Source organism: Protomyctophum parallelum, assembly GCF_964188405.1.
Source record: "Protomyctophum parallelum genome assembly, chromosome: 6".
NCBI lineage: Eukaryota > Metazoa > Chordata > Actinopteri > Myctophiformes > Myctophidae > Protomyctophum > Protomyctophum parallelum.
This window is the reverse complement of record NC_139701.1, coordinates 12,688,659-12,700,824: the sequence shown is the minus strand read 5'-3', so window position 1 is coordinate 12,700,824 and position 12,166 is coordinate 12,688,659. Positions and strand designations below refer to the sequence as shown.

Below are 12,166 nucleotides of genomic sequence, written 5' to 3'. Positions count from 1 at the left end.
ACAGAACAGAAATGCTGCTATCTGTTACATATACAGTAGCTTCCATGTGGATTCCTTCCAGCATAGACACACAAAAACATATATAGCCTATAGCCACGATAAAAAGTACGGTAGTATTTTAAGTAACACAAGTATGAGGCAGTCGCGCATAGGGAATGAAAAGATACGGACAGTACACATCAGTAACAGCAGGGAGAGACAATAGACCATCAGCAGTGGTTATTATGAACCATTATTGTCTGTGCAGAAATCACTTTCAAACTGATAACAATAGATTCTCAAATATTTCTCAAAAGCAGCAAGCCAATTAGCTGCCAAGTCAATTAAGCCGGTGAGTACCGGAAACATTAAGTAAAACAACCACCAACCAGCATTTCAATGGACTGGCCAGCAGCCTGGTTGACAACAGTGATCTGGTACTCAAGAGTACCAGTCAAATCAAAATAAAATTTGTTTTTATCAATATCATTATTTCTTCATCAAGACACTTCATACTGTGGAATATTACATGCTGGAACCTGTACATCAACTTGTATTGACAGATATGTAGTATGAAGAACACAAGTGCACATATCTTAAAAAGTTGTATTGAGGTATTTGGAACTTCTCTAAGAATCTGAATGGTTCAATTACTAACTCTTGGAAATATATTTCATTGTTAAGCCATATTATTAGCCAAAACTCTGCAATTTACAGAATAGAGCACAGGATACCATATTGTAAATTCGATCAGGAAGCATGACGAACCATCAGGGTTTCAGTGGCATAATAAATGGCGCCGACAGCCCAGCAGGAAGTTTTGCATAGAGCTCCATGTTGTTTCATTAAAGTCCGTAGAGTAGGAGATTGGGCCTATTGGATTCTTTCCATTTCAATATATTTCAAAAATCTTTTCCACCCTTTTCTCCCAATTTGGTCATTCTGTCAATTCACAATTCTCCTTGTCGTTGCCGACCACTGCTCGTTGGTCTTTAGGGAGGGTGTACTGGTGTAGGGTGTTGTAGTACTCGTCTCATTGACCAATTGTGTTCGCTGGGACACCTGGCCAATGCTAGAGGCATTGTTTTGCCTGTGGTTCCAGGTCCCTACTGAGGCACTACAGACGAACTGTCTCTCTGTATTTGATGTACTGAACCGAACCGGTAACAAGTGATTGCCTTGCGAGGATTCAATCCCCTGGGTCTCTGCAGTGGTCCCCATTAAGTAAATTCTACATACATCAAAATACATTTGAAGTGCAATTATTAAATCTCAAAGACTATGCTAACAGCTACAACCGTTCAACAGTTTTCTCCTTTAAATTATAAAATAAGTTTAAAGGGATAGTTCACCCACAAAATTACTTTTTATGACTTCAATTACTGAACCCATGAAGCCTTGAAATCATGGTGATTCATTAGTTTTTGTCACATTCCTGATCTAATATTCCAATATATGATGAATTTAAGTAAATAAGACACCGTCGCCAATCTTAACAAGAGCATCACTATATTTAAAAGATTTTATAACCTGGATAGTAGTCCACACTGGATTACACTGTGAGAGTTGTTGTGGAGTTTGATTTAATTGAATTAATTCTTGGAATGTTAGATCAGGAATGCGACAAATCAAAACTCCATGAATTCAAGGCTCCATGGGGTGAGTAATTGATAGAAAAGGTCATTTTGTGGGTGAACTATTTGAGAAGATGTGAAAGCATTGCTAAAGTGTATAGAGTACATTTACACTTGTATTAGCCTATAAACATGTTTGTAATCCCAATAGTGCTATTAAGAGGAACATACAAAGCTTCAGTTGTGTAACTGATGATTAATAATTCATGATTCAGTCATTCATTACAGGACTACTTTAAGTAATTAGCAGTTATATAGACCTAGTTGAGACCAAGAAGATTTTGGTTTCACTTTCAATTATTTCATAATTAATTTGTTAACAAGGCAGGCCTTCAGTCATTACATTCACTTTGGTTGCTTTCTCACTGACATAAAAAAATCTAAAAGAAAAAAGGATTCTCCACTTATGCAATTCAGACCGGTTCTATATGTACAACACTGGCCATGTAAAAGTGAATCTCATATGTCAATCTTAAATTATTTGAGCTGAATTATGTGGTCATTCTGCCAATTCCTCTTCAACAATGCACTATATGAGGGGTGGGAAACCATAAAAGATCAATAAAAAAAAGATGTAACGATAAAACCTGGATTGCATAAGTGAAAAATGTAATTAATATTTAATAAATTATTAATTTCAAGATAAGAGGAAATACTGACATACATGCAAACTAAAAACTAAAACATAGTAACACTGTATTAGCTGCGTAAAGCAGTATCTAGAGCCTAATTAAGGGCACAGTCTCACACATTCTTCAGAAGCGTGACGCAAGTATCCTGTTCAAGGAGCAAAGGTGTGTGCCCCGTTGTGGCATTTTGAGGCGGCGCTTTTGGGCTCCAAAGTGTGGAGCCCAACATTGGTCAATTTGACCGGGTGTCAACCAACAGGAAAAGAAAGCCCTGGTTTACCAGGCATTTAACTTTTTTTCTTCATCATGTCTAACACACCAGAAAGCCGGATATATACCCACAGCACTATGGTAAATCGATGCATCTGACGGAGTATGCGTTGGCTACAATGGGCTCTAATGCAGGCGTGACCGTACCCTTATCATCATTGCACGATGGTGTTGCTTTTCTGGCTTAGCAACGAGTGACATTGTCATGTGATGAAGTATGAGGTTAAGGCATCAAACTTGGATATTAATATACAAACTTGAAAACAAGGGTTCAATTCTCTTGTGAGACAAGGTGTGCCCTGTAACAAAATTATTGTAAGACTCGTCTGACAATTTGTCAACTGACGACTTGCTAAAATAATGCACTTTGTACCTTAATAAATCTAATGACCCGCAGCAAACATTTGGAGATAATGTAGATGGGCAACTTGGGCCATTTCTTTTTACCACAGTGACTTTGTACCAGTTTCTTATTCTGATTATCTGTGTTTCGGTTTGTTTCGTTATTTTATGTGGGGTGGGGGCACACTCCTCTTGGACAAGTCTATTGATGCTAGCATCACCATGGGCCCAGGTGTTGTTGCAATGCCTCCACCATCCTACATTACTGTATATCTAGACCCATAATGCAAGGCTGTAACTTAAATGTATATCAATCTAATGGGCTGGCTCAACAGTAGGTCCCAATGACAATCTCTTTCATTCATATTAATTTGCCAAGCTTAGTCCAACATACTGTAGCTTGGTGCAAAAATGTTTTGATTGCCATCAGTAGTCCAAACCCAAGTTGCTCACACTAGTCTAAACAGTGGTCCCAAAGCCCATGTCATCCATGTCCTGACTGTCTACATCATCGTCCTCGCTCAGAGAAAAGTCTTTGTGGTTGGAAACAACTCTACTGGGGCTGCAGTAGTCAGAGACTGGTAGTACTCTGCTAGGGCTGCAGCTCGACTGCACATCTGTCAGGGAACAGTTGGCCATACCCGACTCCCCTGGCCCTCCTACCACTCCAGCTACGGGTCCGAGTCTCTCTGCCTCGGCCATCAGCGCTAGCATGCTGTCCAGAGTGGGTCTGCTCTTACAGATATCGTCCAGCAGGTGGCAACGGTGCTGCAGCTGAACAATCAGCGTTTCTCTCTCTTTCAAGGACTGTTGGTAGTGATGGATGGTCTCCTCATACCGGCAAAGCTTTTCATTAAGAAAAGAGATTTCTCTGTGAAAAAGAGAACGTGAGCATTAGGACAAAGGAGCTTCTGCACGCCTAAGGAATACAGTAGATGACAGGTGCGTAGGATACAGTTCACGTAGGAAACGGTAAACTCCAATACACTCTTTTTCTCCCCACATAATCTTTACAGACCATTACGTCCAGATGGATAGAAGCATTGTTCAATAAAGTTATTAAGTAGATAATTGTCATCAACTAAATGCACTCTCTTCTTATATCGCTTAAAGATATCAGTGTTTTGTTTAGTATGAAATTAACTCCCCATTGCAATTAGAACTGCAGACTCACACCCAATCTTCCACCGTAGTCTGAAGACTCACTTTACAGACTTATTATATAAAGGCTAACAATGCAATTTAGATAACATGTTATGTAGACAGTGTCCTCCTATAGTGTTTATAGTTTCAATGTACAGATTATTTTCTTTGGATATTCTACTGTTGATGATAGGTTATTGGTTTACTTATGATCCTAGATGTCTATTTCTATGTATGTATTGCCTTCTGTTATCTATGCTTACTGTAAATCGCTCTGGATTATGACTTATGAGCATCTTCTAAATGCGTACATTGTATATTCTACTAAATGGCATGGCTGTCTCTCAGGCAGCTAAGGTGCACTGTGGCCTGGCCCGTAGTCACTTTTCTTTATTACAACCCACTGCTCTCCTCACCTGTCTTTTGTCTCCGTTATATCCTGAGAGGCAGCTCTCATCTGTTCATCCTTGCGTATCAGACTCTCGGCCTGTTCCCTCACGGTATTCTCTGCTGCCTGCAGTCTCTCCTCCAGCTCTGCCACGCGCCGGTGCACGGCTGCTAGGTGGACGTTCGCCTCTCTGATTTGGACTGGGGACGGCGAGTTTGACATGTCACTGACGTCTGGGAGCTGGCCTCTCGCCCAAGGACTGCTACCGGTATAGTCACACCGGAGCTTACATCAAGTTATAGGACATTAACACACAGGTGAGGGCAGGGTGGCTTCTCAGGAACTGAAAATAACAGTGAGAAGAATGATAAGAACAGCAATACAGAAACTCAATGAAGTCTGACCTGTTCTCTACTGTAGGCTTTATACAGTCTTTCTGGTTAACATTATGATTATTAGCTCTGGTCCATAGCTCCTTTGCATTGGCATTAGTATGGACCAGAGCTAAATGACTATTATGATACTAGGAGGATCGAGGCACCACGCCTAGCATTAAGTAAGCTAAGCTAATCTTATTACTACACTGCAAATAAAGCATGCAGTAGCATCTCCAAAGTCTGAATAAGGTTTACTTTTAGTCTACTCTGTTTACATTCTCTGCCATGCCCATAATGAAAGTCAATGCTATAGTTCCACACACATTGGATGGCTGTGTGGATAGCTCAAATAAAATGCTAACATAACGGTTTCCTTGGCGACACGTCATGTATCCAGATCCCAGTCAAATTTATTTAGTTTAGCTTTGTAACCGATTGTCGCGACCCCAGAAAACAACTCTATTAAGGTGGTTTCTGGCTGAGCCATCGGGTGGGCTATCACTCAGCAGCAACGATGGAGGATGTTGTTTATATCTCATAACTGTCTGGAGGAGTTTTTCTGCAACATGATGCTCACCTGTAGACATGACCCGGATATGGTCCAAGCTGTCCTGTCATCATCAGCAGCCTTTTTGGCTCAGCGTTTCTGATGGAGCCGATCTACAAGCTCACAACCCGTGGCGAATGCAACGCGCCGTGTGCTTGCAGATCGGCTATTTTCTTCTGACGATGTGTCAATAAAGTTTCACTGTAGTCTCGCGAGAGAAAACCAGACAGTGTCGTTCGTGTGTGTGTATTATATGTCCTTGGATGTGAAATCAAATCCAAAATGGGTTACTGGGAACTCGAGGAGGGCAAAGACTGTGTTGAGAAGACATGGATCACCACCAAACTAGGCACTGCTTTAGGTAAACACCATGTCATTCAAACAACCCGGCGTTTGTCTGCGTAAAGATCATGGAACAACAACAGCACAGGCGAAGCTATGACAACTCAGGCTGGCTAGCATGTTAGCTAACGTCACTTAGCTACTAGTAAACACTGCAGCATTCATTCATGTTTGTGAGCATTATGATTAATTTACTTATATTAATTGTCACGTGTTAATTGGCAGCGTGACTCTACGAACTTAGTTGTAATGCCTTTGTTCTAACACCTTTATCCTTTAGCTGCCTACTGCAGGTGGTGTATCTGTAATGTATGTGTGACTGTCCCCATTTGAACTCCCCCAACACTGTCCCCAGTGAATAATAGTGTCCAAAAGACCAGTTAATTGTCTTCTCTCCACCCGTACACATATTGTAGCTAATTGTAAGTAAGGGCTTTTTTTTATTGATTGATTTACTAATAGTTTGCTGAATTACAGTACATTTCAAGTACAACTCAATACAACAACTGTTAACAGTGAGTGGATGACACCATAAAGCATTACACTTGTTTACAATAGGGCCCAGCTTTTTCAATTCATCAAAACAATTAGAGACGTACGAATATACACAACTATATAATCAAAACAGGAACTCATCATAGAGGTAAAAAGGGAAAATAAACATATACAGTGAGGGGGAAAAGGGGTGGGTGGGGGATTCAGATTTATTTTACGGGGGCCAGTTTCGAATTGCAGCCGTCCGTAGGGGCCCTTTGGGGGAGGTTTTGAAGGAGTCAATGGATTTGCATGTCTTAATGACTGTTGGTAGGGCTTTAAACATTTTGGTGGCATAGCAGCGACATACATTTTGTCCCTTGTTTGTGCCGAATCGGGGTTGCACATGGTTTGTTGAACTCCCTCTGGTCTTGTGGGTGTGGACTGTGGACTTCGTTGACATTAAGGAAGTATTTAGACAGGTACATGGGTGTCTTGGTGGTGTATCGAATCTAGGGCTTGTCAGTGGATATGCGTCATACTACAATGTATTCCAGGGCAGGTGGATATAACCTAAACCTATTAGGCTATTACAATTTTGTGGCATTTGATATTGACAAATTTCTTGCTTTGTGTTTTGCAGGTCTGGTAGGCTCAGCCTATCACATTGTAGCATTCCAACCTGACTCTGCAATGGCTGCTGTCCAGAGAGCCACCGGTGCAACTGTTACCATGGGTAAGTAATTTGACCCAACAAAGTTTGAATCTCATGTAAATATTTGGGAAGAAAATTACACACTGTGTACTATTTTGCTGTTCAGGACTGGTATCTTTTCAACATTATCCAGTGATGCAGACTTTGTGGGTGACCGATTGAGTCTCAAAGTTTAGCTTTGAGAGGCAATTGAAATTATGACATACGGCTCTGATTAGAAGAAACAAACATTTCACTTTAAATAATGTCACTATTTATACTGGGCCTGGCTCTATCTCATCATCCACATTTGAACAGTTAATTTTAATATATCTGACATGAACATATTATGCAACTATGAATAACATTATATCACATTCTAGTAATATCAATGCACCAACATCTTAATTCCTACAGTCTGAGTTGTTGAGAAAACAACCTTCACACACCTAGAGAGAGGCGTAGAAGGAGCAGGTGTGTAGGCAAATGCACATCAATAATAAAATAGAAAAACGTAGTTGAGCTGCTTGGTACAAGAGGATAATCTATTTGAAGTAGGCAACATTTTGGTCACTGATGACCTTCAGGTATTCACACTAGTCTGAGTTAAATTAAACTAAGACTGAGGATTGTACTAGTGATGTCATACTACTAGTGAACTAGTCCATTGACCAAACAAAACATGCTGCTACTGTCTGAAAACTCATCTCTCCATAATCCAACTCATCCATCACATACCCTGTTGTAGGCTGGTGAGGTTTCATAGCGTCATGTCACTTACTCCAATCTCACTCTGGATAAGGGTGTACTGTATGCTATTGCTAGCCTGACACTCAGTCTGAACGATGGCTAGCGATTCAGGGCTAGGTGTCTGCTAAATGAATGCCTAAATTGTAACAAAAATCTTTTGTAGGCTGTGGCCTATAAACATCCAGCCTCTTCTGAAAAGCTTTAAAGTATAAAGTACTACATATGGCTGTTGAACATTGTAATCTGCCACTCTGGTCGACCAGTGGAACTGAAGGTAGATGTGTATGTGTGTGTTTCTGTTTCTAAAGCATCCTTGGGAGCAATCTTTGGTATGGCCACGTGTCTCAGTGCTCAGGCTCGTGATGCTCCCGATGACCCTGTGAACTACTTTGTTGGAGGCTGTGCCTCGGGCATATTCCTTGGAGCAAGGAGTAAGTAGTATTACAGACACTTACACTCTACCAATACAGAATACACACAAAAAATAAAGCAGTCGTTTTCTGGTTTTCAACCTTTTTTCCTATCCCGGTCCATTATTTATTTGGCATTTGAGCCACGGAACACTATTTGATGAGATTTAGATTCTCAGACCCAAAACGTATAATATTGTGTTATCGTTGGATAAGATTTTGTCCACTGGCATTTGAGCCACGGAACACTATTTGATGAGGTTTAGAGTCTCAGACCCAAAACGTATAATATTTTGTTATCATTGGATAAGATTTTGTCCACAATGCCATGCTGTATTGATGTGGTACTATACCATAGGAGAGATAACACGCAAACATTGATCAAAATATCAATTCTTCTACATTCTCTAATTTTATAAATGAAGTAATGCAGATACTAGTGAAAAGGCTGCGATCCGAGCACTCGAATGTTTAAAAATGAGGAGAGGGTGCATAAAATCAAGTCTTCATCGTGGCAGGCATGCTCATATTGGTGTGTGTGTGTGTGTGTTTTACCCCTTTCCAGCCCACAGTGCAATGACTGGTACAGGAGCCTGTCTTGGACTGGGAACTCTGGCCTTCTTCACCAAAGTTGGCAAGATGGAGGGGTGGAGGCTTTATGGACCACCAAGACTCTGAGTAGGAGGCAGCGAGACAGCAGCAGGAGGAGGATGGGCGGGTGTAACATGTATATTGTATATTTAATTATTATTCCTTGAATAAAAACGTTTGTGGAAATGACATACTGACTTAAACTCTCACCTAAAGCAGAGGTTCCCAAACCTTTTCAGCTTGAGACCCAAAAGTTTGGGTCTTCTGTGACCCAAACTTACAAAAACAAAACAACAACATTTGAAATGAATCACATAAGCCCATTTAAAAATAGTGAAATGTTTGTTTTATGAAACTTATGGAATTGAACATTTACCGAAATTATTTAGAAAATAAATTTTGAAATTATACATTTTAAGGAAAGAAGTGGTATTTGGTCCCGACTCCAAAATGGATCCTGACCCATTGTTTGGGAACCAGTGACCTAAAGCACCAAATCACGCTTTTCACATTTTGTAGACACTGTAGATACTGTAGAATAGCGACAGGAAACTTGAGGACAGAGAGATGGGGATGGACATAACAGGTCTCCATCTGGAATCAAACCAAGGACATAGCAGTTATGTGATCAATACACTACTCCACTCAGCTACCAGCATAACCTATCTTCACCAAAATGTGAACGCTTGCCTTTGTTCTGTATTATAAAATGTCATAGGACAATGTTTTTGACTGCTGGCCAAACATTAAGCCTTTTCAAGATGTCTGGGTTCAGCAGATGTGAGTGTGATGAGCATTTATCATCAACTTCATTAGTAATTTTTGGGTGCATGATCAGTGTTCGGCTGACCACCCAGTGCCAGCAAAGACGGTGAAAAGCAACATTACATCTAAGCCTCACAACAGGCTTCTAATTAAAATAATGCAACAACAATAATAATAAAACCCAACAAAGAATGAGTCAATTATGTAATATGAATGAATAATAAAGGTAAGATAAATTCTAACTACCTGGGGAGAAAATCTTTATGCGCATTAGACTGTTAATTTTAAAATAATGTTTAAAATAATTTATCACCTGAGCTCATTCAGATTAAAAAAAGCAGTTGCACACCCCTGGTCTAAGTTATGAGGCAAATAAGATGAGGATCAGTTTGTGCGCTGATGGCAGATGATTCATTCTCAAGATTAAGTTGTGGTTGCAAACATTCATACAGCATAGCTCAAAACATTGCTAATTTGTTGTGATGAATAGAGGAGACAGGCTGGCAGGACTGTCCGAGTTGGGAGGGTTGTTCTTTTCTGGCCCTTTAGCCACTTAATTGCACAAAGGCGTGTTATTATTATACTTTAATCAGAATAGTGTTAACAGGAGGATCATTAAGGGATGAAATAAAGGGAATGGGATGTTTATGAACTGCAAAGAGTGTAACCAATCACTCATTGGAAATGGACTTACTGTGGAAACAACCCCAAAAACAAACAGGTAGTTTGTTTGGATATAAATGTCAGAAAGTGGAACGTTGGATGTTTTGTAGCCTACAGTTAATTTACTGTTTAGGAGCTATTACGTTGGAAGAAGCAAGAGTTAAGCCTAATTTATGCTATGGAAATAATGGATTTACAATCAGATAATTTACTTTAGCTTTCTAAATCAGTAATTTTTGGCAAGCATAAATTAGGCTTCGGGCTGATAAGGGAGAAAGTGAAGATGGGAAAGCAGGAGAGAAGAAGCTGCAGTAGAGACTAGGAACTAAGGGAGAGCTGATGAGGTTGTCAGCTGTCTCAGATTTCTGTGCTGATGGCTGCTTTAATGTTGTCTGTCAAGGAAAGCCGGAATTATACTTAGCCGTACACCGGTGTCAGTCACGTACCGAAAACAGCAGATCGACAAGCTCACGACGCATCACAGCTGCAACATGTTGTGAGCATGTAGATCTCATAACCCTTCATGTTTGTTTATAGCCCGAGACATTTCTGAGACATATTTGTTGGATTTATGGATTGGCAGTAAAAAGCTGTCATAGCAGTTATGTCTACACATGGAATGGAAATATAGGGTACGTACTCGTACTGTAATGTGTAATGAGCCTTGGGTTTACTTGGACCACTTAAAAAAATGGGACATTAAATAGTATACATTTTAAACTATGTACCGTATGTATATATCTTTGCATTGGTCTTATATAGGGAATATTATATATATAACTTTATATTATTTATATTGGGAATATTTTACATATGTCACATTTTTCCTTGCCTCTTTCTTTCTCTTGAAGCCACAAATGTTGGGAGCTTGTATGATAATGCATTTCACCCACACTTCACAGCTATAAAGCTGTGACGTGATAACAATATATTGATTCTCAAAACACAGACTGAGTATAACATGCCAAATGTAGTTCAGTATATTTTAAGCTTTGAAGAAAAACCCACGTCTTGGAATGATTGGATTGAAAGCAAATTCAAACCAGATCTACTGTAGCCATCTACAGTACTGTAGCCTAGGTCCCATGCACTGCCAAACGTCAGATCATAGTATGCCTCCCCTGCCGAGTTGCGACAGTGATTCAGTCAAAGACAATCACAGAGCAGGCAATGTCAAACACAAAAGGACTCATGCCTGGCTGTGTTCATATACTGACCTAATGCTGTAGGTGTGTAGAACATATAGGCCAATGTACTGTATATATTAATATAGCCTATTAAGTGGGCTCTAAGGACATTCACCTGCAGAATATTATGACTGTTGTCCTGACCTAGCTCCTAGCGTTTAACACAAGTACTTTTAGATGACTGGGGTTCCCTGCCTAGTAGTCTATACTTGCCTTGGTCCCCTCTTTTTTTCCCCACTACAGCAAATCTCTTCGCTGAAAATAGCCAATCTACGCAATCACGTGTAGTGACTAAGGTTGTGGGGGTATTACTTAAGCTCCTTTTGTTTCTTCTGGCCAGATCATTTGTATGCCTAATTGTCCAGAAGAAGCTATTTAGCAATGTACTGCATGCCAGTGGCCTTGTGGCTGCACCTCTGCAGAGCCACTTTCCATGTGGCAGCATCTGAAACAGTCCATGGCTGGCTTGACTGCAATCTTTGATGATTCTGTGAGCTTTGCTGACACAATGCCCATTGAGTACAGTACGTCTTGGATGGAGGGAATTTCACGGTCCACTGGCAGCCAGTGATGCTCTCTGTCTGCAGGACCTTGGGCAGGCTTGGGGGTTGGGTCCATACCGAACCTCTTGATCTTCAGTCTTCTGAGAAAGTAGAGGCGTTGTTGTGCTTTCCTCATGAGTCGTTATAGGTGTGTGTGTAGTTGTGTACGTCCCAGTTGATTTTCTCAGTGATGTGCATGCCAAGAAATGTGAAGTTGCCAATGCTCTCTGTTGACCCTGTGGCGTCATCTATATAGGCTAGATGGCGGTGTGCTCTCTACCTGACCTCCTCTAGTTCTGGCAGCATTGTGTCCCGTTCTCCACCTCTCTCCTGTAGTACTGTCTCCTCATCGATCAGCTTGCGCAGTGTTACCAGAGACATTTTCGGCACCCAGCTTTGGCCTGGGTTATTGTGCGGTTTAAATCTCACTTTCCCTCTC

At 40.6% G+C, this 12,166-nt stretch overlaps 2 protein-coding genes across 3 annotated transcripts; one reads left to right on the top strand and one right to left on the bottom strand.

Annotated features, from left to right (window-relative positions):
* Window positions 1-2,617: 2,617 nt before the first annotated feature.
* On the bottom strand, window positions 2,618-5,361 carry vmac (vimentin type intermediate filament associated coiled-coil protein). 2 transcript variants are annotated; one of them, XM_083767057.1, is made up of 3 exons: window positions 5,340-5,361; window positions 4,414-4,728; window positions 2,618-3,725 (listed from the first exon to the last, which is right to left on the bottom strand). In XM_083767057.1, exons 2-3 carry the CDS (start codon window positions 4,605-4,607, stop codon window positions 3,314-3,316), a joined length of 606 nt encoding a protein of 201 aa, XP_083623183.1. In that variant the 5' UTR covers window positions 4,608-4,728; window positions 5,340-5,361; the 3' UTR covers window positions 2,618-3,313. The 2 variants fall into 2 exon arrangements, with proteins under 2 accessions (XP_083623183.1, XP_083623182.1); XM_083767056.1 differs by lacking the exon at window positions 5,340-5,361 and having other exon boundaries at window positions 4,414-5,321.
* Window positions 5,362-5,536: 175 nt separating this feature from the next.
* On the top strand, window positions 5,537-8,759 carry LOC310860504 (NADH dehydrogenase [ubiquinone] 1 alpha subcomplex subunit 11-like). Its single transcript, XM_083767455.1, has 4 exons — window positions 5,537-5,670; window positions 6,769-6,861; window positions 7,878-8,000; window positions 8,545-8,759. Exons 1-4 carry the CDS (start codon window positions 5,592-5,594, stop codon window positions 8,655-8,657), a joined length of 408 nt encoding a protein of 135 aa, XP_083623581.1. The 5' UTR covers window positions 5,537-5,591; the 3' UTR covers window positions 8,658-8,759.
* The last annotated feature ends 3,407 nt before the right edge of the window (window positions 8,760-12,166 follow it).